The following is a 25,365-nucleotide window of genomic DNA, read 5'->3' on the forward strand; positions in this document are numbered from 1 at the left end:
ATTGAAAATCAGTCTGCCCATTTTTTAACACATTACGTAATTAAATGATATACTTAACATAATGATAACATAAACCATATAAAACATCATGATCGAGAATTATAAACAACGCCTCCGAAATTATTATTACCAAAATTATATAAGTATCTAAGAAGATTTACTATGGGTATGCTTTTAAATTTTTAGGACTACTGGGAATATGAATCATACCTTGGACAATGTATTAGATGTATCGTCAAATGATATTGAGATTGACGTGGAAGGTAATAATTCGTCAACTTATGAAACTTCGTTAGAAAGTACTGTTTCTAAAACACATTTGTCGTCAGCAAGCACTAAAAAAAAAGTTCCAACCACTTCATTCCAAGATGCTTTACTAGACGCAATAACAAACCCCCCGTTATTCTTTCAAACACCGCCTGAAGTTGATGACCCTGATAAAGCATTTTTACTTTCGTTTTTACCGGACATAAAGAAATTAAATGACCAACAGAAAATGGAATTAAAATTTCAATTTTTTCAATCCCTCAGGAGCATAACACAGTCTATATCTCAACCTCAAAACATTTTTAATAGTCCTACTTCAAATAGTTCAGTATACCAACATAATATTATGACTCCGACTTTTCCATATCCTTACAGCTATAATAGAAATATAAGTTCATCCGCCGCGACTACATATGCATTTCCAGAACCACTAGCTCAAAACTCATACACTGGACCATCATCAACAACTCAAAGTCAAGAGCAATCTAATGACCAATATGGATTTAATTAATTTTTCTTAAACTATAGAGTACCTACATTTCAAAGGCTGATTGATGTACCTAATAGTTATATATGCAATTTTATTTTTTGTTTTTTCTATTACTTTTATATATAGGTGACTAAGAGGTAAACAGTACCTATTTCAAAGATAAATTTATTTTTAAATTTTAAACAGTGAATATGTTTTTTTTCTATTTATTTCAATCAAGTTGTCAATAGGTATATTATATTATATTTAAATATACTTTTATCTTATATTACCGTGTTAAATTTTGTAGAAACTCACTTTCCCACAAATAAAATGCATAATATTTTTATTTTAAATTTAATATATTTGATTAGTAAAGTTAAGGTTTTTCTTAGTTAATATTGCTTGAATCTACTTTAACGTACCTCAATGTAATGGTTAGTCGTTCTTCTGGACTTATGGCGTTACGAAATGTTGTGTTTTGTTTTGTTATAAAAGGACGTATTTTTTCAAATAGCTCGTCAAAAGAACTGATTGACATTCTATAGTACTCAAAAAAATTTTCGGAATAACACCTTATATTTTCATAAAATATATTAAATTTGTTTGATTCTTCGCGACCAGAGTTAATTGGATGCACCCAGTATTTTCGTTCTTGCTTTGGTGGATCTAGTTCTCCACAAGCTTCAGTAACGGCAATTACTTTGAGTAAATTGTAGTGGTAAACAGCACGGTTAAAATTCATTCTAGTTGAATATGTATTTATTATATTTATTAAAAGTACTTCTTTATTAATATGTTTACGTATTAACAACTATATTTTTGATACTTACATATTACTCTGCATATATATATATATCAATATATAATTATATCTTATAATTATGAATACAAACAAATAATTATATATTCTTAGGATATATTGGATATAAGATGATTCGGTCTTTCTACTTATGAATAAATTAACAAATTACGAGTGTGCATCACAAAAATCCAAGTGGAAATAAAACGAAAAACTGGAAACACCAAACGGTTTTGCCGGCCTATAGTGTGGCGCAGCCACTCGAACGGTTTTTAAGCGCCGACGGTTAAACCGTTCGGACTCAACGGCGAAAGTACCGCAGTGTGGCCCGACCCTAATGGTATTTTTAAAACGTTATTGGGGTTTTTATGTTTTTTTTTTTTTTTTTTTTTTTTTTTTACATGTAAATCGACGCATGGGGTGGTACCAACCTCCCGGTATTTCACCCCCATGTGCCATCGTTTATTTATCAATAATTACATCGGCAAAAACATTGGCCACGTACAAGGACAGTCCCCTTGCTTGTGGTCTTACAGTAATTTTACAGCTGGGGAGAGGCTCTATCCTCTCAAATTCCGCCTTCGGCGCACAATATAAGACTTAGTTAGTAGCTTAATTACTGGCCTTGCCTTCTTCTTTCTTCTGTTTCCTTTTTCTTCATAATTTCCTGGATCAGGGTAGACACCGTATTCCAATTTTCTCTTGAAATGAGCATCGTAGGGATCAGGTTTCTAGGATTCAGTTCGATTCCCATCGTGATCTCTGCGTACCTCCTTCTGGTGTGCCATGCGTCACAGTAAAATACTGTGTGTGCTGCGTCGTCTACAGGGTCCCCGCAGAACCAGCACTCTGAGCTATCCAGCTTTCTGAACCTCTTTAGGTCCGCGGCAAAACATCCATGGCCGCTCAGGACTTGGGTCAGGTGGAAGTTGGTCTCTCCGTGTCGACGACTTATCCAGGGGCTGATTTCCGGGATGAGGACATGCGTCCATCTGCCTTTCTCGCTGGTGTCCCATCTCTTCTGCCAGGTTTCCAGGAGATTTTCGGCTGGTAGCGCGAGGTCCGGGTTTCTTCTCCGGTCATACATCATTTTCCTCTCTCTGGCGAGAAGATCCAGGGGGGCAATCCCAGTGATGACCCCGATTGCGTCTCTTGAGGTTGTGCAGTATGCTGACGCTACCCTCAGGCAGATGCGCCTCTGCACCTTGTGTAGAGCTTCCCACCCTGCCGCACTCATGTCGTCCGCCCATACCGGCGAGCCATATAATAATATTGAGTGGGCCACATTACTCAGCAGTTTTCGTTTGGTTGGCCTTGCTGCACTTATGTTCGGCATTATGCGTGAGAGCCTTTGAACTACTCTGCCAGCTTTTGCTGCAACCGTCTTGGCGTGCTCCGTAAACCTCCATCCGCTATCGATAAGCACGCCCAGGTATTTGATGCACTTGGTGGAGGTTACCACGTGCTCATTTATCCTGATGCTGATGTCGTTGTTTGATCTGGTTTTCGTGATTACCATTGCCTCGCATTTTTGCTCGGCTAACGCTAGACCTGTTTTCGCCAGCCAGTCGTTCACTATCTGCGCTGACGTGGAGAGGAGTTGTTCAAGTTCTATGGAGTCCCTTGCTCTGGCGACTATGGCGACGTCGTCGGCGAAGGCCAGGTATTCGACTCCGGGTGGCAGGCGCGTTTGCAGGAGACCGTCGTATAATATGTTCCACAGTGTCGGTCCAATCACTGACCCTTGTGGCACTCCACACGTGACATCAATGCTCAAGCCCGGTGTTTCTTGGTCGATGCTCAAGGTGCGATCGTCAAGGTAGCTGTCTATGACGTGCCTTAGGTATACCGGTACGTCCTTCTCGTGCAGGGCTTTCGAGATCGCTGACCATGGGGCGGAATTAAAGGCGTTACTGGGGTTTTTATGTTGTCATTCGTGAAATGCTATCAGCATTATCTTGGGAAGTATTTGATATAAAAATATGATTCCAACATAGGATTATTCAGTTTATCATGTATGTTATTAACCCTACAATGCATGATTTTTTTTTATTATTAAAAAATTGTTTTTGGATAGTACTAAAGCTATAGAATACGTAAAAAATAATTTAAAAATCTATTTTGATTTCAAATATTGAAAAAGTCGAAAAAGTTGGTTGTTGCTATAGAGCAACATTATGCATTTGTAACTACGAAAAATAAAAACTTTTTTTTTCATTTATTATATTGAAAATGTGTTAACATATTACATGTTTTTACAAGTTTATTAATACAATTTTGAAATTTTGAAAACTTTAATTTTTCTAAAATGTTGTCATATTATAATAGATATACCTAAAATTTGTCAAATTTATACACAATTAAATTATGTCATAGTTAAATTACTCAATATTATTAGGTAGTATGATATTTTTTAAAGCAAGTTTTTCCTTTTCCAGTTCATAATCCAACTTGACATTTTTCACACGCTTGCCATGTATATCCCTTGCAACCTAGCATTTTACAACGACTCCTCGTTGGTGCATCGATCGGCCCAGGGGCGTATTTAGACCGGGGCCGCCGGGGCCTAGGCCCCGGGGCCCCCTAGGTGTGCCGAAGTCGGGGGCCACAGGACCTTTATTATTACATAAAAAAAAAATACTGAATATTTTTTTTAAAAATTATATTTACGTAGAAAAAAATTTGATCTAAAATATGTAACGAAAAAATATGTACAGCGCGGCGGTAACGTTCATTATCTTGACATCTTGTATATTACTATCGAAATCCAATAATAAACGTCACTGGTTTTTCAAACGGACGGTTAGTTATATAGATAAGCTATTCTAAGAATATTGTTTCTAAACCAGCCACCATCATGTAGGCTTCGCAGTCCGCAGTTCTATTATCTGTTTGTTTAATCTATTATGATTTGTACGACACGTTCGTTGTCGCCTGTCGGGTTGTCTACTACATACATATTATATTAAGTTATTATTTATATTTGCATTTTATATTTACTTGATACTAATTATTTAAATATATATTTTCAATTATTTTTTTCTATTTCGTTTATTAATAATTTCTAAACGTGTATATTTGAGTGGAAGTTTTAAAAGAAAATTAAAAAAACAACGCATTGAAAAAGAAAAACTACTCCCGCGAATAAATGATTTTTGAATAGAGATGATCTTGGAAATAATTCATGTTTAAGTACGACTGTGAAATCTACGCCTGCGGAAACAACTGATATTGTAAGTAGTTTAATGTTGCCATTCCATAATAGGTAGTAATGTAGTATAGAATATTCTTATAGCACCACTGCAGGTATCGAATGTAACAAACAAAATATATAGACATATAGTAATAATTATTAAATTATTGTGACCGAATTTGTGTATATTTAGATATTAATATTTAATATATTACAATGATGTTTTTTTTAAATATATATTAATACGTTGGATCTTAAATGCCCATGCACATTTTTTTTTAAATTATATTATTATTCATCAATTGAATTTGAATCATTTTTCATTTAATCATCGTCGAAGAAACAAGGTTATTTTGTATTTGACGTTACCCATTACAGTTGCAGCAGCAGAGCGATCGTTCTCAAAACTTAAAATAATAAAAAATTATTTACGGAGTACGATGGCAGAGGAACGACTGAGTGGTTTGGCAAATATTTCCATTGAGAATAGGCGGGCACGACAATTGAATTTAGAAGAAGTAATTGACAAGTTTGCTCAAATGAAGGCTCGAAAAGTTAATTTTTAAGTATAATACTAAAACATATTATACGTTTTTATTAATAAAATATGTAATAAATAATAAAATAAAAATATATTTTATAATTATTATTAGCTCATGAATCATTATTGAATAATTTATACTTGTATTATAGTTAAATTTCTGTGTTAAAGGGGGCCTCTGTCTCTTATGGCCCTAGGGCCACCAAGTTCCTCACTACGCCACTGGATCGGCCAGTGATCAATGCGATCCATGCGTGGATCTTGATTTGATGGTTTCGAAGCATTCGGCTTCTTGGATTTTTGTAATATTGCATTCTCTATGGTATTTGATGGCCTTCCTCTAGTGAAAGTTGACTGACCAACTTTGCACAAAGATATGGCTAAATCTTCTTTAAACGCAGCTAATGTCATAGGGTTTTCAACGTTGCCTCTCGTAGTTTTATTTTTTTGAGCAATTGGACGGTTTTCGGGAAAAGGGGCACAAGTCAAATTTTGACTTTTTCAGATTATGCATCTATTTTGTAGGAAATTTTACGCCCGATCGAATGGTACCACTGTTATTTTGATATGCCTATTAGTTATCACATAATTGACAAATGCCGTTGGGCACTAGTCAATATTCGTTATATGTGTATGGTCACAAGTCGGTTGTCATAATACTCATAATACAAACTTCAACATTATCAAATTCTAAAGGGCACTAGTCAGTTTTTGTGATATTTATAGTATTAAAATTTTGATATAAGTTAAAAATGTCCAAACGTACTAACTTACTCTTGTTATTAGCAAAAGGTAAGTTCTTATTTTAATAATAATTACTATTTATAAATTAATATTACATGTACAAATTAAATTGTTCAAGAATATTTAAACATTTGAATCATGATTTATTGTAATTATTATAATAATTACCTATACTTAAAATGTATATAAAAATAATAATAATTTTGGTGTGGGTAGTTAAATAAAATTACAATTGTTTATTACTTATTTTTTATTTATATTATGTATATCATATCATATCATATCATGTTAAATAAATATATAGGTATGTATAAAAAAGCGGGTAAGTCGTGTATGTCGCTCTGCTGTACAGTAGGTTACAAGTGGGTTACTGTAATGGATGGAATTAAATTTGAATCCAATGATATTATATCATTGTATACAAAAAACGATTCTGAGCGAAGACGGTTTATCTGTCTAGGATATATTATAGATTATTAAAAATTTTCAAATCTTAGATTTAAAAAGAAAATTTTTTATGAATTTCTAGTTTGAAATAATTTGCAAATTTTCGTGATTTTTACATATGTTGCCAAAATTCAAACTTTGAATGCTTGTAAAAAAAAAATTGTGACTACGCATTTCTTTTATTTTTCAATTTTTATTGTAAAAATATATTATGAGCCTTGTATTAAATTTTCAAATCTTAGATATAAAAAGAAAATTTTTTATGAATTTCTAGCTTAAAATAATTTCTGTATTTTCGTGATTTTCGTGATTTTTACATAATATGTTGTCAAAACTCAAACTTTGAATGCTTAAAGCAAAAATTGTGACTATCCTTTTATTTTGCAACTGCTATTGTAAAAATATGTTAGGAGCCTTGTATTAAATTTTCAAATCTTAGAATTAAAAAGGAAAACTTTTATGAATTTCTATCTAAGATAATTTGAACATTGCCATAATTTTTACGTGTTTAGTCAAAATTTGAACTTTAAATGCTTATAAAAAAAAATTGTGACTAAATATTTCTTTTATTTTTCAATTGCTATTCTAAAAATATATAATGAGCCTTGTATTAAATTTTCAAATCTTAGATATAAAAGGAAAATTTCTTATGAATTTCTAGCATAAAATAATTTACGAATTTTCGTGATTTTTAGATAATATGTTGTAAAAATTCAAACTTTGAATGCTTATAAAAAAAAATTGTGACTATGTATTTCTTTTATTTTTCAACTTCTATTGTAAAAATATGTTAGGAGCCTTGTATTAAATTTTCAAATCTTAGAATTAAAAAGAAAAACTTTTATGAATTTCTATCTAAGATAATTTGAACATTGCCGTAATTTTTACGTATTTAGTCAAAATTTGAACTTTAAATGCTTATAAAAAAAATTGTGACTAAATATTTCTTTTATTTTTCAATTGCTATTCTAAAAATATATAATGAGCCTTGTATTAAATTTTCAAATCTTAGATATAAAAGGAAAATTTCTTATGAATTTCTAGCATAAAATAATTTACGAATTTTCGTGATTTTTACATAATATGTTGTAAAAATTCAAACTTTGAATGCTTATAAAAAAACATTGTGACTATGTATTTCTTTTATTTTTCAACTTCTATTGTAAAAATATGTTAGGAGCCTTGTATTAAATTTTCAAATCTTAGAATTAAAAAGAAAAACTTTTATGAATTTCTATCTAAGATAATTTGAACATTGCCGTAATTTTTACGTATTTAGTCAAAATTTGAACTTTAAATGCTTATACAAAAAAATCGTGCCTACGAATTTTTAATATTTTTTAACTTCTATTGTTACAACGTGTCAGAAGCCTTGTATTAAATTTTCAAGCTTTTCTACCGAACAAATAAATTTTTATCGATATTTATAGAAAAAAAAACTAAAAAAGTTGAAAAATTAAAATGTCAGTAAACAGCTCAAAACAAATGTAAATATTTTGAAAATTTTATCAAATATATAAAACGCCTATATAAACATTCAGCGAAAATTTCAAGTATCTGCGGTAATTTGTTTTAGAGTTACACCAAAATAAGGAAATCGCTAAAAGTGAAAATCCAATGTTGTAAAAATTTAAATTTCAAATGCTCATAAAAATTTAATTTGAATTTCCGGTGGAATTTTTATTTGTGATAAAGATTGAAAAACTTGTAAGGAATCTTGTAATAAATTTTTAAATCTTAGATTTAAAAAGAAAATTTTTTATGAATTTCTAGCTTAAAATAATTTGTGAATTTTCGTGATTTTTACGTATTTTGTCAAAATTCAAACTTTGAATGCTTATAAAAAAAAATTGTGACTATGAATTTCTTTTATTTTTCAACTGCTATTGTAACAATATGTTAAGAGCCTTGTATTAAATTTTCAAGCTTTTCTGCCTAACAAATAAATTTTTATCGATATTAATTTAAAAAAAACTAATAATGATCGAAAATTTGAAATGCCTATGAATAGTTCAACTTAAGTCAAAATTTTTTGAAAATTGCATGGTGGATAGAATATACTTATATAAACATTAGGTGAAAATTGCATGTATCTATGGTCATTTGTTTTAAAGTTACATCAAAAACCAAAATCGATTTTGTCGAAAAATGAGTGTGCGTAAAATTTCCCGTTTTTCCCTTAATTTTTAGTTTGTTTTTCTCAATTATTTAGAAAAGTATTAAGAATTTTTTACTCTTGACCCCCCAAAGTACCAACTAGATTCACTTTCTAATCGAACGAGGTACTGAAGTCAAAAATCGATGCATTTTTACTGCCCCAAAACGTGATGACAGACACAAAAAAAACACACATCATGGTAAAATCAATACATTCATCGCTCCGCTCAGAATCTAATAGATAGATAAAAAGTAGGAAAAATGTTTATACATTAATGTAATAATATATTATAGTAATTATTATATATTAAATACTATTAAAATTAATCTTCTTTATTGATATAGAAAAAAAACAAATTGAGAAACCTAAAAATGAAAAGGTTAAAAGAAAATTATTATTTGAAAGATTTAGTTCTAAACCTTTACAGGATTCATCCCATCACCATCGTATACAGGTAAACATATTTAGATTATAAAATACTATTATTCATAGGTATTAGGTATGTATTCAAAAGTTTTATTATGAAAATATATTACAAATTAGGAATGGGTAAAAGAAAGTAACCATAATCTATTTTATGGTAATGAAACTGCTGAAGTTCAAAGTGTTCAAACACATGATGTAAGTTACTTTATTATTTTATTTTTACACTCACTACCCTTATAACCTTATGAATTTTGTTTTAGATAATTGATTGCTGTAAATCTAAAAATGTCGAAGAAAATGAAATAAAAAATAATGTTTTAAGCCTTGATGGTGTAGATTTTGAAATTGTATTTGATAATGAAATAAATACAACTACCAATGCAGATGATGGTAGGATTCTATGCTATGCAACTAAAGAAAGCGTGGATGAGGTAAGAATAATAACCACAAAATAAGTAGGTATATAAACATCTACTACAAATTTATTTAACAAGGATAATAATATAAAAATGTCCCTTTATAATACAGTTTTACATTGTTAATATATTTTTTACACTTTAGAAATAAATATCAATATTTTGCCCACTATTCCACAAATAATAATTTTTTTTTTAAATATACCTTCTAGAAATTATGATTATGATATTTTTTAAAAGATGTTTCATACCTATTATGCAATGCAAATATTAATCTATTAGAACTCTAAGTTATGTAATTATCTGATTGTAAAATATTTACACTTTTTAGTACAAATTAATTAATGTTTTCAATTTTAAAATAATTTTAACATACTAACTGACAATTGTATAGCTATTGAATAGGTATTTTAATACCAGTAGATTGTATATACACTAAAAACTTAAAACATCAATCTTATTATTCAATACATCAATTATTATTTAAATAATTAAAAAATATTTTTTATTGTTTTCTTAAAATATTTAACTATTTGATTGTTTTTAAATCATGTAATAAAATATTTTGTTGATACAAAACTAGGTTAGAACCAATTATGAGTATAATTGTCTTACCCAGATAGAAAGTGATAAATGTCCAAATGAAAATTGGGAAAGTTCAATCAAGACATTAAGTGTAATTCCAGGTACTCCAGAAAATATTTTAGTAGCAGATAACGAACATGATACTTTTGACGATGAATTTGATGCATTTATTCCAAATAAGAGAAAGATTATAATTAGTGTTAAAGGAGAAACAAATGAGTTGAAAAATACCGAAAACTTAATAGAAATAGTGGGTTAGAATATATTACCAATAAAGGTAAAGTTGTCAAAGCCAGATCATCTGAGCCATTAAAAAACTGTAGAGCGAAATGTAATACCTACTAAAATTGATACTGAATTGCGTGAAAATTTCTTTAAATTGTATTGGTCCATGAAATGTTTTACTAGAAGAGTAACTTATATTTCTAGGTTGATACAATTTACTGAAAAAACAACAACAAGAAAACGTAGATTGACCCCCGAGAAGCAAAAAAATAGGGGAAAAACATACCATTATTATGTTCCAAAACATGGTAACTTAGTATCGGTTTGCAAAATGTGTTTTCTTAAAATTTTTGGAGAAACAACTAAATTTGTACGTAATGTCTGTGCACAAAAATTAAACTCTCCAGTTAGCAATACATCACCAGATAAAAGAGGCAAATCAGCACCAGCACATAAAATAAGTTATAAAGAAATAATGCTTGTTAAAGATCATTTAAAAAGTCTCCCTACCTATGAGAGTCATTACTGTCGAAAGGAAACTAGTAAAAAATATCTACCACCATTTTTTAGTTTACAAGCTGCATATGACGAATATAAGAAATCTGTTGAAACTCCTGTTAGTCGTACTATATACGAAAAATATTTTAAAGCCTCTGGACTTAAAGCCAAAAATCCAAAGAAAGATACGTGTGCACGTTGTGATAGGATTCATATGCAACTTTCAAATATCCATATAACTGCTGATCAGAAAACTGAACTCATATCTGAACAGACCAAACACCAAAATCAAGCTGAACAAGCATACGAATCAAAAAGAAATGATTCAGTATGTACAACAAAAGACAAAAAATGTGTTTTAGCGTTCGACCTTCAACAGTGTCTTCCAACACCAAGTTTAGAGTCTTCTGTAGTGTTTTACAAACGTCAGTTGTGGACATACAACCTTACAGTTCACAATATCATATCTTCTTCAGCATCATATTGTTATATCTGGAGTGAACCAATTGCAAAAAGAGGTGCCAGTGATATTAGTTCTTGTGTTTTTAATTTTTTGAAAAAAATCTCTCCAGATATAGAGCACGTTGTAATGTACAGTGACTGTTGCTCTGGCCAAAACAAAAATAGTATTTTTATGGCCATGTGTCTCTGGTACTTGGAACAAGATAATTCAGTTAAGACCATAGATCACAAGTTTATGGTTCCAGGGCATACTAGGATGGAGTGTGACTCTGATCATGCTAGGATTGAAAAAGCAAGAAAAAGATACTCTGGTTCAATAAACCATCCAAATGACTGGACACATATGATTCGATGGGCTGGAGGAAAAAATTTGAAGTAATAAATATGCATCAAAGTAACTTCTTTGATTTTAGCAGCCTCTTAAAAATTAAATACAAAATGTCAAAACTAAATACAGTAGGTGATAAATTTGTCTTTCAAGAGACCAAATGGCTAAGGTATATAAAAGGAAAACTTAACACAGTGTATTATAAAAACTCCTTAACAGAAGAAGAAGATTTTTTAAGTCTTGATTTGAGTCGTAAAAAGGTAAAAAATAGTACTATTTTACCTAATACTTATAGTGAAGAGTTACCAATAACCACTGAAAAAAAAAAGATCTTCTGTCATTATTACCATTGATACCGGAAGTATTTCACCAATATTATATCAATTTAAAAACAAAAACAGGCATGAATGATCCTATTATTTCAGATGATGAAGACTGATAATACTGTAATTTTTTTTAATTGTTTGAAAAGTTAATAATTATTTTTAATCAAATGGAAAACAAATTTATTTTATGTCATACATTGTTTTTCTTTTTTTAAATCGTTTATTTTATACTTAAAATTATTTGAAACTTGGAAAAATTTATTTTATGTTATATATTACTAGCGTAACATTGTTTTTCTTTCTGTTTTTCTTTTAAGTTGCTTAATTTTTAATAAAATGGAATGCAAATTAATTTTATGTTATACATTGTTTTTCTTTTTATAAATTGTTTAAAATGTTAATTTTTACTTAAATAAAATACTAAGGAAAAATTTATTTTATGTTATATATTATTACTAGTGTTATATTGTTTTTCTTTTTTTAAGTTGTTTAAAAGGTTAGTTTTATAATGAAATATAAAGGAAAAAAAATATTTTATGTGTTACAATACTATCACATATATTGTGTTTTTTATTGAATAGGGAAGTATCCATTGTGAAAAAATAAGAAGAAAATATTAGGAAATTAATAAATTAATAACTCAACAACATTTTAATTAATTTGTATTAAAGGATAGTAAAGTAACTTTCTTTAGTTATAAAAACAGTGAAAATCCAGTTATATTATAGTATTTTGAATAGCAAATAGTCACAAGTCAAAACAAGATAAACAGCATAAGTTAGAATTGAAGTTGTTTTAAATAGCAAATGGTCACAAGTCAAAATAGGAAAAAGGGCATAAGTCATTTTACAGTTATTTTTCCATGCAGATAGTCATAAGTCATCAAACAAAAGGTAAAACATTATTTTAATTTTTTTCAAATACTTCAAAAATCCATAAAAATATAACAATAAGAAATATGAAAACAGAATAAAAAAAGATAAAGAATATTTGATTTTATTAAGTTTTATGCTTCTCCTGAAAAGTAGCTATTTTTGACTAATGCCCCTTTTCCCGAAAACCGTCCAATTATTCGCTTATGTAACAGCCTTGAATTGACAACAGTCACATCAAGTAAATGATAGAAAATCCTTAAATACCATTTACGACTTCTTATTTTAATTTTCTGTCGTCCTAACAAGCTATCCAATAGGTCTTCTCCTCCCATGTGTTTATTATACATATACACTTACAATATGTGGACAGTAGAGAACAGCCCGGTCCTATAAAAATGGGATCTGACCAGACCAAATATTTAAGACGATTTGTTTAACCGGACCAGACCAATTTCTAAAATATATTTTTCAACCCAGACCATTTTTTACCAAGCTCACGATTTTTTTAAAAGCCCGGACCAGCCCAGCTCGGATTTTATATTTAAAAAAAAAACCAACCCGGACCAAGACCGTTTTTATTTAATAATGAAAACCCGGACCAGGACCATTTTTATTTAATAATGAAAACTCGGATCAGGACCATTTTTATTTGTTAATATGAACTTGACCCATGACAAATTTGGTGATTTAGAAACTAAACACTAAACAGGATCGTCCACATAAAACAAATTAATCAAAAACAAAATAAAAATATGTCGTTCCATTGACTGATCATCAAATTAAGTATTGATCAGAATTATATATTTTACATTTTTTTTTCTAGGTTAAATCGTGTTGCCTGGAGGGGATTGCTCTCGCATTACTTCCACTCGGGTTATTTATTTTACTTAGATCGAGTCTATTGTCTACTCAGTTTTCCTATAGTTGCTAATTTAAAATATTACCACTGGCCCATAAATAACTATTTACAATAATTTAAACACATGCAATTGAAATCTTCATTAATATAATTTCATGTTTATGGTTATTTATTGAGTTTTGTTTATTATTTGTTACTTAGGTTAGAGATAGGAGATAGGAACAGTAATTATTTATTAAATTAAAAAATCATGAAATTGATTAAGAATACCAATTGTTTATTTTATTTAATAAATTAACAATAAACGGACACTGATTATAGTCAGTACTCAAAAGTACCACTCACTAGAAACTCCTAGTCACTTTATTTAATTTTATTATAAAAAAATGTAATATTATAAATTTTGTTAGGAAAATGAAACATATGTGTTTTTAAAGTAGTCATGTAGAAATATGAGCGAGTCAACTGTTTCTCCTTTTAGACGGCTTCTGCGCTCTTCAATTATTCTCCCTGCAACACTAAAAACTCGTTCACTGCTTGCACTAGATGCTGGTATACAGAGAGTTCGACGAGCTTATCGGGAAAGTAGAGGAAATTTCTCATTTTGACTTTTCCAAAAATTGAGTATGTCGATATCTACATTTTTACCTACAAAACAGGTTAAATAGTTGTCTATTTCTTGTCCATACGACTGTTTTGGTTGTGGTACATCATCTTCCCATTCAGAAAACTGCGATGAATTCAGGGCAGGGTTTTCGATTGATTCAGTCTCAGTATATTCTTCTTTTTGTTCAATTTCTATTTTTAGAAGCTCTAACTTAACATTGTTCATAATTCTTTTCCTTTCACTCTCGTCTGACACCATTTTTAGTTTTTTAAAATTAGGCCATAGAAAACACGCAACATGAGTGTTCTGTTTATAATAAATTTTTTCTTAAACATTTCTCTAGCGCGGATTCCTAGTTTTTGAGTTATGGATATAGAATTTAATTCATCCGATGAATTAAACGTGTCTTCTTCCAAATTACAGTACTTGTCAATGTGTTTTTCAAGAACAACTTTGTATAAGAGAACTTTGTGTATAGTAGGGTTAATATCTCCTTCCAACTCATCAGAAGCCGTCTTAAATGGTTTGAGAAATTCAGTAATTTGTTTGAGTAAATCGATATCTATATTTTGAAGTCGCCAAAAATCTTCACCATATTCATTAATTATTTCATCCCACTGTTCGTGTATCGATAGTAGCATTGCCAACCTAGTATTCCACCTAGTTTCCACTTCTTGAATTAACCCTTTAGATAATTTGTTTACCTCTCCAGATGTTTTCATGTATTTTACAAAGCTTTTAGCTCCTGGCAGAAGTTTCGTAACGGGCTCCAACAATTTCCTATTTCTTTCATCTTCAGCATCTAAAAACTTAGGTTCAAAAACATGTCTCAATACGGTATTGAGCATATGAGCACAACAATTTAATCTGTTGTATGCTCCTAGTCCACTTGAACTTGTCATGTTTGGTCCTTGTTCGGTTACAAATGTGATTTTTTCCATTAATTCATTAGGAATCTGAGACTTTGTAGATTCAAAGCTTGTTAAAAAAGTACTAATTGAATTTTTTATATTTTCTGCCGTTTTTTTCTCTGACACTGGCCATTGACCAGTGTGTAGTACATTTTTTTGCAAAATCCAGTTTGTATCAATATAATGAACAGTAATAGTGATTTAGTGCCATTTTTTATATTTATCGGACCACATATCCGTAGTCATAGAACAGCATTTGTCTTGTATAAACGGTACAATACTTTCAAAAAGTGTATTTCTATGATTTTCAGCAATTTTTATTGTGTTTTTTGACACAGTAGTCGGATGTGGCATTAAGTCATTTATATCTACATCCCCATATTGACGACCAACTTTTATTAAAAATTGTCCAAGTTCTTTGAAACCAGAACCATCTATTATAGACAGTGGTCTAATGTCCAAACTACAAAACTTTACTGATTTATCTATGCATTCAGATTTTAATTTATCAGGAATAGTTTTTAATTTTTTAGACACAAAAGAATCCATACTGGCTTGAGCACCGTCTTTGGTATTAACAATTACACATTTATGCCTGCTTAATGTTGATGTACCACTACTATAGTTGTACTTAAACGTCGCTTTACATTTAGTACATGCAACAAAACCCGTAAATATATTTTCATCATTATTATAAACCACATTTTTAAAAACCTCCCAAACGGCACTTGTACCTTTTTTGTCCATTAAAATACATTCTCCACTCAATATTTTTTTTTTTTTTTATCGTTATTTTTGTTTCAACTTGATGAAGTATGTCTGCTCACATTCAGAATTAGATTTCGACTCATCAACTTCCATTTTTTGAATATTAAATCTAATTTAAAAATAAATTTTGACACGGTACGCAGCAGCAGCCAGTACAAAGTACAGGCACCGCCGCGACCGAGCTACGACCTTATCAACCACCACCACGGGTGACAACGACACGACATCGTCGACTCTCGCTCTACGCCGGAAAGGCTAGGCGGGACGGGAAGACAAGTCGTGCCGGACGAGTACCGGCCGCCGCCGGGCTCTCTCTCGTTCATCGATCTCCGTGCGATACGCATCGACGAATACCCGCCGACACTTTTCACGTCAATCAGACGCACATTATTATTTAATATATCTTAACGCAATAAACGTGGTAACCCCACATTGCCCTCAGTAGTAGTGACCAACTGTGTTGTTTGTTCCTTTCTTTTGTTTTTCTACACCGTCACACTCACCTCGCCACCACACATTAGCGACCGGTCTTCCGCGGATCACCACCGTCATCGACGCCGCCGAAGCCGCGTCAATTTCCATATTTTAACATCAGAATTGTGTAAATTAAATATTTATAGAACAATTGGAACTAAAATTGTACAAAATGACAAACTTATAATTGTACATAATATTAACTGTAAATATAAAATATTATGTATTACCATTGATAGTACCTATAGGGCATATGCTATACGTTTGTATTTCTACTCACTTAGGTATTTCTATTCTCTCGTTCTCAGATTATATATTATAATTAGAGTAAGGAGTACTAAAAAAATCATCAAATAGGCATTTAAAAACAATATGCACTTTAGCACTTGTGCATCAAAAAATTAAAAATATGCAGTAAAAACTTTGAGTAGGTATTGTAGGTAGTAGGTACTAGGTAGGTACTTTGGTATTTGATTTTTTATGTACCAACAAAATGTTAGTACAAATGAGATAACATGCTTTATTACAACATAGGTCTACTCCTCTACTCACTTAAGTATGTGGCTGTGGTGTGAGTAGAGTTAAGATATGACAGATAATATGACATAATAACTAAAATATTACTTAACTATTAGGTACCTACCTACTTATAAAAAACTTTATTAACAATAGTTTTTAGTCAAATTAAATATAACCTATGCAAATAAAACCTATACAAATATTACTAAATTATTAAATCCTTGAATTTTATTCTATCAATGTAATGTTTAAAATTAAAAGAGTTATTAACTATTAAAAATAGATAAATTAATTTTAAACCATGTGGCATGTGCAAATTTTACAAAAAGCCAATAACGGATAAAACTTATTGAACTCAGTTCTCAATGTAAAAGTGTAAAATATAAGGTTTATAATCCCAATTAAACTATTATATCTAGTAGCACAAGTAATTTATTAATTCCTTATAATTTAACATTAACAATAAACATACATATTTTTTTTATAATACAATGTAGGTATCAATTATCCAAATTAGATAGACAGTTCATTAATTATTAAGATATTAAAATATTACTAGGTTATAGAATTGGTTTGAAAAATATAAGTTTAAAAGTGAATTCATTGTAAACTTTAATTTATTAATTATTAATGTGAATATGGTAAGCACTTCTTGAAAAGTGTATCCCATAACTTATCATGGGCTGAACCAAACTTACACATTTTATAATTTTTAATTTAGGTGATAATATATTTCTGAGTATACTGAAAAAGTAAAAAAAAATTTAGAGTACCTAGTACCTACTACTTATTATTGATACGATTAATATTCCATTTGAAATTTTGACATCTAAAAATATCTAAATGTTTAAATTAACTTAGTTTTTTAAAACATGCTCCTACATTAGGTATTTTTTTATAGAAATTGAATTATTACACACAAAAAATATGTAATAAGAAAAATTTTAAATTATGTCAATGTGATGTAAAATTAAAATTAAATTCTAAATAATTTTTGAATAATATACAATTACCTAAAGGTACGCGTTCCTAGGTGCGTCAAGACGCAACGTTCTAAAGCTGCGTCTGACGTCCCGTCTAGACGTTGCGTCTGGCTTGCTTTCCTACATTGCGTCAAGGCATTGCGTTTAGCTTGTTTACCTATATGGTTAATACCTACTAATCAGAAGTGGATTATTATTTATTAATAATATTAATTTATTTATAATTTATTATTATTTAATTTTTTTTCGAAAGGTCCTAAAAAATAAATATATATTTCAAAATTATTATTTTTATTAAAAACAAGTATTAACTGTATATTTCAAAAAATGTTAAATATGTGTATTGTATATCGGTAGCTGTTTAGGGGGAAAGGGTGTTTCAGTAAAAAAAAATAATTATTATATTTTATTTGTAGAAAAAAGTAAGTAACTTTTAGCAGGTATTAATATTTATTTAATACTTTATAATGGACTTAACTAGATCCAAAATACTGAAAATAGTGAATCGCTATATAATTATATAATATACTAGGTACCTATTATCTACCTAATTGCATTCTACAAATAATTTAATATTATTTCAATGAACTTCTAGTGAAACTTAATGATAGGATCACTAGAACATATTATTTATGTTTCGATAACTAGATCACTAGATTTTAACTCTGAAATTAAGTGATTTATAAATATGGAACATTAGTTCTTGAGTGTTCATCGTATACTGACATTAGAACAATTATTATGAATAACCAACAAGCTGTTATGAATGTTAATAATATCTTGATGTTATTGCTTGAAGAAGAGGAAGAAGAAGACAATATGTTAGAATCTTTAACACTAAAGAAGAAAAGAGGATCTATAAAACCTATGTTTTTAATGAGAGAACAGGAAGGATTTTTTAAAAAATTGATTAAAGGGCATTTAGTGAACGATGAAAAATTATTCAGAGAGTTTTTCAGATTAAATTTAAAACAGTTTAATTTTGTTTTGTCACTGGTGAAAAATGATATCTCTTCAGAGCCATATAATCGAGTACAACAGCCGATTACACCTGAAGAAAAATTAGCGTTAACGTTGAGGTAATGTAGTTATATTAAGTATTAAAGTTATATAATCATAATAAATAATAAAGATTAATATGCAATTTATTCTGTAATAGAAAAATTAAAAAAAAATCGTGTAATTGAAATCATGTGTAATAGTTTTAAATATTAGAAAAAAAAATGTATGAAAACAAATACCATTTTATTTTTTACTTATGCACTTATGATTTATAAATTGTACTATCAAATGGAGCAAAATTTGAAAACTGTTGTGGTTCTGGAACTTGAGGATATGCAGCGTAATTATATGGAGTAAATAAAGTTGACCTCGGAGTTGAATTTAGTGAATTATCTTGAGGGGGGTGAGCAGGATAACATGCTGATCCAGAAATCTCGGGTTCAGTGTATTTTTCTTCCAATTCCGAAACCAGTGTTAAGACTTTTAATTTGGCCTCTGATATTCCTTTTTTTGGAAATTTTTTAACTGTCTCCGCAATACTTTTAAAAAATAAATCCACATCATCATCTTTCGTATTTAACAGTTTTTCTTGTTGACTATGAATACTAGCGAATATAGTTTCAGAATTCGGTTCTATGTCTTCTTCATTCTGATCTATATCTTCATTGTCGTTATCTGTTTCATGACTTTCGTTAGCCGATGGACTGAATGGTGACACGTTTGAAATTGTTCTAAAATAAAAATTTAATTTAGTTAGTAAAAACACATTTTTGGATTTAAATATTAAATATATAAATAGAGTTATATGATTGTTATTTAATTATAAATTATTTGATTATATTTTGTTATAAGTATAGTTAATGTACTCACCTTCGTTCAAATTCGACTTTATCCAAGAATGATATACTTTGCGCTAAAGGCCAAGGTTTTTTTTTCGCATTTTCAGATCCTGTACCTAGTTTTTTTTTTACTTTTCATGTAAGTGTCTCTTATATTTCTCCATCTTTTTTTACAATCATTCACTAATAACAATTAAAATAATTAATTTACCTATATATATATATACATAAAGCTTTAACATTTTTCATTTTTTGACATCATTATTTATTTTTTTAACACTTTTTTTATATTTTAGAAAATTTACAATCTGTTTTACACACAATAAGTAAAATAGATGACTGACATAAAACTCGTTTAAACTATACAATTTTAAATTATTTTGAAAAATTCCAAATATGCAATTTGAAAATTTTGTTTTTAGAAAACTTTTGATTATAAAAACATTTTTATCAAATCAAGTGGTTTATTTTTATGATTTTTTAAAACATAAAAATTTTTTGAAGACAAGAGTAAAATTAAGAGTAAAATTTTTTAAATAATTAGACTTTAACAAGTAGTTAATTCTTTAAAAGTTATCATGAAATATTTTTAAAAACTTATACTTTTTGAATTTAAAAAAAAATTTTACGACAGTTAATAGTTAAGTTAAAGAAAATCCAAATATAACTATTTAAGTTAAAAGGTTTAAATTAAATTAACTTTTTAACTTGACTTTAATTTTTTTACTTATTAATGACCTGCCTTGAATAAATGTACCTATAATACAAGACTTATATTAATTGTTATTTTAATTAAGATATATTGCTACCGGAGAATCATTTCGCTCATTGTCGTTTTCGTTCCGAATTTCTAATAGCTACATAAGCAAAATTGTTAAAGAAACGCTGGAAGCTTTGAAAGTCAGACTTATGCCAATATTTCTACCCAATACGGAAACCGTCGATTTTAAGGTTAAATCTGAGGAATTTTGGAAACAATGGAATTTTCCTAATTGTATACTTGCAATTGATGGAAAACACGTCCGTATACGTTCTCCTAGTAATACAGGATCCTTGTATTACAATTATAAGGATTATTTCTCAATTGTATTATTAGCAATGGTAGATGCTAATAACAAATTTGTAGCAGTTGACGTTGGTTCTTACGGGAGAGAAGGCGATAGTGGTACATTTTTGAAATCTAATTTGGGGAAAAAAGTTTTGAATGGTACATTTGGATTTCCAGATGCAAATGCATTACCTGGTACCAATAGTGTACTACCTTTTGTTATCTTAGGAGATGAGGCATTTCGTTTACACACACATATCATGAAGCCATACACAAGAAAATCAGCCAATGACGATGCTTCAAAAGCGGTGTTTAATTACCGACTAAGTCGAGCACGTCGTGTTACAGAAAATGCGTTTGGACTATTGAGTCAAGTATTTCGTGTTTTTTATCAAACGATTAATATCAATCCCGATACTTGTGATAGTATGATAGTTGTTGCCTGCTGCCTTCATAATATGTTGAGAGAAGAATATTTGGAAAAAAATGGAAAAGTGTTTTATAGTTATGACCCAGAAGAATCAAGGCCGATAAATAACATGATGCCAATTGTACGCGAAGGTGGATTTTTAAATGCTGATGGTTTTCATGTAAGGGATTCATTTAAACAATTTTTTATGAATGAAGGAGCTGTATCATTTCAATAAAATTATAGTAGTAATTAATAGTAGTATGTATTAATAATTATTATAATACCTAATAAATAAAAAATTATAATGCTGTGTTAATTTAAATATTAAAAGACATGTTATAGTGTTAATAAAAGAAAAAAATACTTACCAGATCTACAAACATTTTTAGAAATATCTTTCCAGCATTCTTCTTTAATCACGTTATCCTTGTGTTTAGGATGAGCACTATCGTATATCATCTCGTGAGATCGAATATTTTCTATTAATAATTCATCTTCAGTAGAGGTAAAAACAAATTTCGCCATTTCACCTGTGGTCACTTGCACGCGAAACAGTCAACGTAGTCACTATACTACTATTATAGACTATAATAGGTACCTACTATACTATGTACACAAACCCATGTTTATCATAATTCAAAGTTTGTATAATATTGTATACAATTTATGGAAATCGACTATTTTTACTATTATATGGAACTATGAGAGTACCTAATCAAAATATTCTTCGAGAGCGGCAAGTATAGAATTGATCGTAACCAGGTTAAATTAGATATTCTTCGAATAACATTAGTAATTGTTCAGTTATCAGTTATTTATTTATTAATTATGTAACAATTTTATATAATAACTAGATAACTATTAATATTTATTAGGAACTTTAATTTATCATACAACTTATAAGTTTAAATTATGAAGCCATGGATTAATTAAGTTTAGAAATAATAAATTTAAATATTAATGCAGAACCGCCGAAACTTGTATTTTATATATTTGTAATATGGAATCAGCAAGACGTGCTAGATCTCACTGCAACTATAATAATTTATCATAAATTTCAAATAATTACTTAAAAATGAAGTTATTGTTATTATTTACTTAAATACGTGTTAGTTTACCTTTAAATCGCCCAATAACATCACCCACTTCACTAAATTAAAAATCGAGAGCAAACTCGGCCATGTTAATGCGAGTGATCAGTGGTCAAATACCGCGTCTGACGCTTGACACTCCTATCGGGGCAGTAACGTTGCGTCAAGACGCTAGACGCACGACGTCTGACGCATCTAGGAAAGCAGTTCAGAAAAATACACGTCGTCAGTTACTTGCGTCTGACGCAGTTTCTAGACGCGTTTTAGTGATGGGATTTTTCGTTCCTTTTAGTGAATCGTTCCTTTCGTTCCAGGTTCACAAAAGGAACGATTCCAAATGACTCGTTCCATCGTTCCTTTCAGTACCTACTTTTCCTATAATAGTATTATTACCTATGTAATACCTAGTACCTACTGAGTACCGAATACCGATGTCAAACCAAATAACTACAACAAACACAACCTGTTTTTCAGCCACTCGTGTCGCGTATTATACTCGACAATTAATAATCTAAAAGTAACAATTTTATAAGTGTTTTTAAAATATACCTGTACACAAAGTTCGTGTATTTAATGTTAATTACTATGACAATAAAATCATTAATTTCAGATGTTAAAATATATTATATTTTTAACATACAAAATTACAAAATATAACTTATAAACTTATAAAAATGTATAAACTTTTATTTATGGCATATTACATCAAATTACACGTGAATTAAAAATACACATGAAACAAATGATAAGCAAATTATTTTAATTTCAATATTGAACGAAGCATAGGTATCATAACATAATAATATACAATATACATATATTGTATTATATTATATTCAATATTGTTTATACTTCTATATTGAAGTAACTGACACTAAAATATGTAAAAAAAAAAATAAAAAACAATATGTGTAAAATAATAATAATAATTTTGTATTTTATTTGAATTTTAGATTTACTTATCCTTGTGTAAATATTATATAACTCATATAACTATATAACTGTATTAAATTAACCATAAGCCAAGTCATTTTATAAAATAAATGTAAATTAATTATACAATATAAGTAATATAATAAATGTATTATATTATTTCATAGATTATACGTCATATCTTTTTTTTAGAAATAATTAAATTTAAATATTAAATATTACTATTTAAGAACAATAAAGATTCTGCATTTTTCATAGACAATCTATTTCGTCGATCTGATATAGTGTACCCAGCTTTAGAAAAAATGCGTTCGCACGGTACTGAAGTTGAGGGAACACATAACCTTAACAACGCTAATTGGTACAAATTTGGATAAACCATTTTCATCTGTTTCCACCACATTAATGGATCCGATTTCCTATCTAACAAGGGCTCATTTAAATATTTGTTAATTTCAATAATAGCTTTAGATTTTGGAGTGCTGATTATAGTAGTTGCAGAGGCCTGTGGAAAATCGATTATTATTTTAAAACAAATAAAGCTATGACTTACTAAAATAATATATAATAAAAAACTAACCTGTAAGTCGAAGTCTTTCCAAATATCTAATTGTTCTTTTTCATTTGAATTTTCTTGAACGGCATTTACTTCGTTTTCCGACAAATTATGTTTTTCCATTTGAATAATTGTTGTAACACTTTGAATAATTTTCTGGTATGCACGTTCATATGATGTTGTATTATTAAAGCCTTTTTTTTTTAACCTTGGATCTAATATTGTTGCTTCGGTTAATAATCGTTGTTCTCCAATTCCGTCAAATCGTTTTTCTGCATTTTTTTCCATGGTTAAAAGCATTGAGTATATGGCAGATGGTAAATTGGGTTCTTTTATTTTTTTTTTTATATGTGATAATAAAACATTGCATAGTATAATGACTTTTGAAATCGATACTCCTTTTTCAGAACTAAGCTCAACTGTCATTTCTTTAAAAATACTGCAATAATGTTCCATTATATCAAAATCATCGGATGATAAATTTTCAACTTTACCAATAAGTGCTATTGTTGATATTAAAGGATCTTTAATATCAATACACCTTTGGAACATATCGTACGTACTGTTCCAACGGGTAGCAACATCTTGAATTAATTTAAGTAAAGGTAGACCCATTTGTGTTTGAGTTTGTTTTAATTTAATGTATGATTTTGTTGATCGTTTAAAAAATTCTACAATACTTTTAACTTTTTTGTGAACAATTTGTATGTCTGATAACCCACTTTGTGCAATTAAATTTATGCTGTGTGCCAAGCATGGCATATGACGCCAATTTGAATTTAAACTTATTGCGCTTGTAATATTAGCCGCATTATCACTAACGGCAATTTTAATTTTTTCAGATATTTCCCACTCATCGAAACATTTATTCATAAATTCAGACAAATTAATTGCAGTATGGGCTTGTTCAAAATAATAGCATCCTAATAAATATGACTTTAAAACACATTCTATACTATCTATATAATGGACTGTTATAGCGACGAAACTATCGTTGTTCAAAGACGTCCAGCCGTCTGTAGTAAATGCTATATATTTAGCATTATTTAAATTCGTTTTTACTTTTTGTTTGGTTTTTTCTAATAATTGTGGTATGATGGACTTGGAGACGGTTTTTCTAGAAGGAATTGCATAATTAGGATTTAGCATATTAACAAATTTTCTAAATTCAACGTTTTCAACAACACTAAATGGTTGAAATTCTTTGGCTATCATAATTCCTAATTGTTCGTCAATTTTTTGCGATTTATTCATAGATAGAGGTCTTGGTATAAATGAGTCCATCACTGTTTGAGATTGGGAGGTTTTAATAGAAGTATGAGTTATTTTAGATGTCAAAAGTGAAGATGTAGACGGTTGGTTTTGTGTTTCAGAAGTATTTTGCTGGACAAAAACTGTATTAGGGTCATCAATATTTTCCTCCAGATCCAGATTATCAGTTTTTTCAGTGCACATTTTTTTCCTAACATCATATTGTATAATGTGTTTTCTTTTTAAATGCCTACTGAGGTTTGCGGTTGAACCACCTTTATAAGAGTACAAAACCGAACAGTATTTGCATTTTGCTGATTCGTTACTCGCTGTAGTAAAATGATACCAAA

At 29.3% G+C, this 25,365-nt stretch overlaps 1 protein-coding gene and 1 pseudogene across 1 annotated transcript; one reads left to right on the forward strand and one right to left on the reverse strand.

Annotated features, from left to right (window-relative positions):
• Nucleotides 1-6,024: 6,024 nt before the first annotated feature.
• LOC149060225 (uncharacterized) lies at nucleotides 6,025-11,914 on the forward strand (annotated as a pseudogene).
• Nucleotides 11,915-23,419: 11,505 nt separating this feature from the next.
• Nucleotides 23,420-25,219, reverse strand: LOC149060226 (E3 SUMO-protein ligase ZBED1-like). Its single transcript, XM_089228407.1, has 3 exons — nucleotides 24,938-25,219; nucleotides 23,789-24,700; nucleotides 23,420-23,713 (listed from the first exon to the last, which is right to left on the reverse strand). The coding sequence occupies exons 1-3, from the start codon at nucleotides 25,217-25,219 to the stop codon at nucleotides 23,420-23,422; spliced, it is 1,488 nt and encodes a 495-aa protein (XP_089084533.1).
• Nucleotides 25,220-25,365: the final 146 nt, after the last annotated feature.

This window comes from Diuraphis noxia, unplaced genomic scaffold (assembly GCF_037042655.1).
Source record: "Diuraphis noxia isolate RWA-SAM2 unplaced genomic scaffold, SU_Dnox_SAM2 contig0001, whole genome shotgun sequence".
Taxonomy (NCBI): Eukaryota; Metazoa; Arthropoda; class Insecta; order Hemiptera; family Aphididae; genus Diuraphis; species Diuraphis noxia.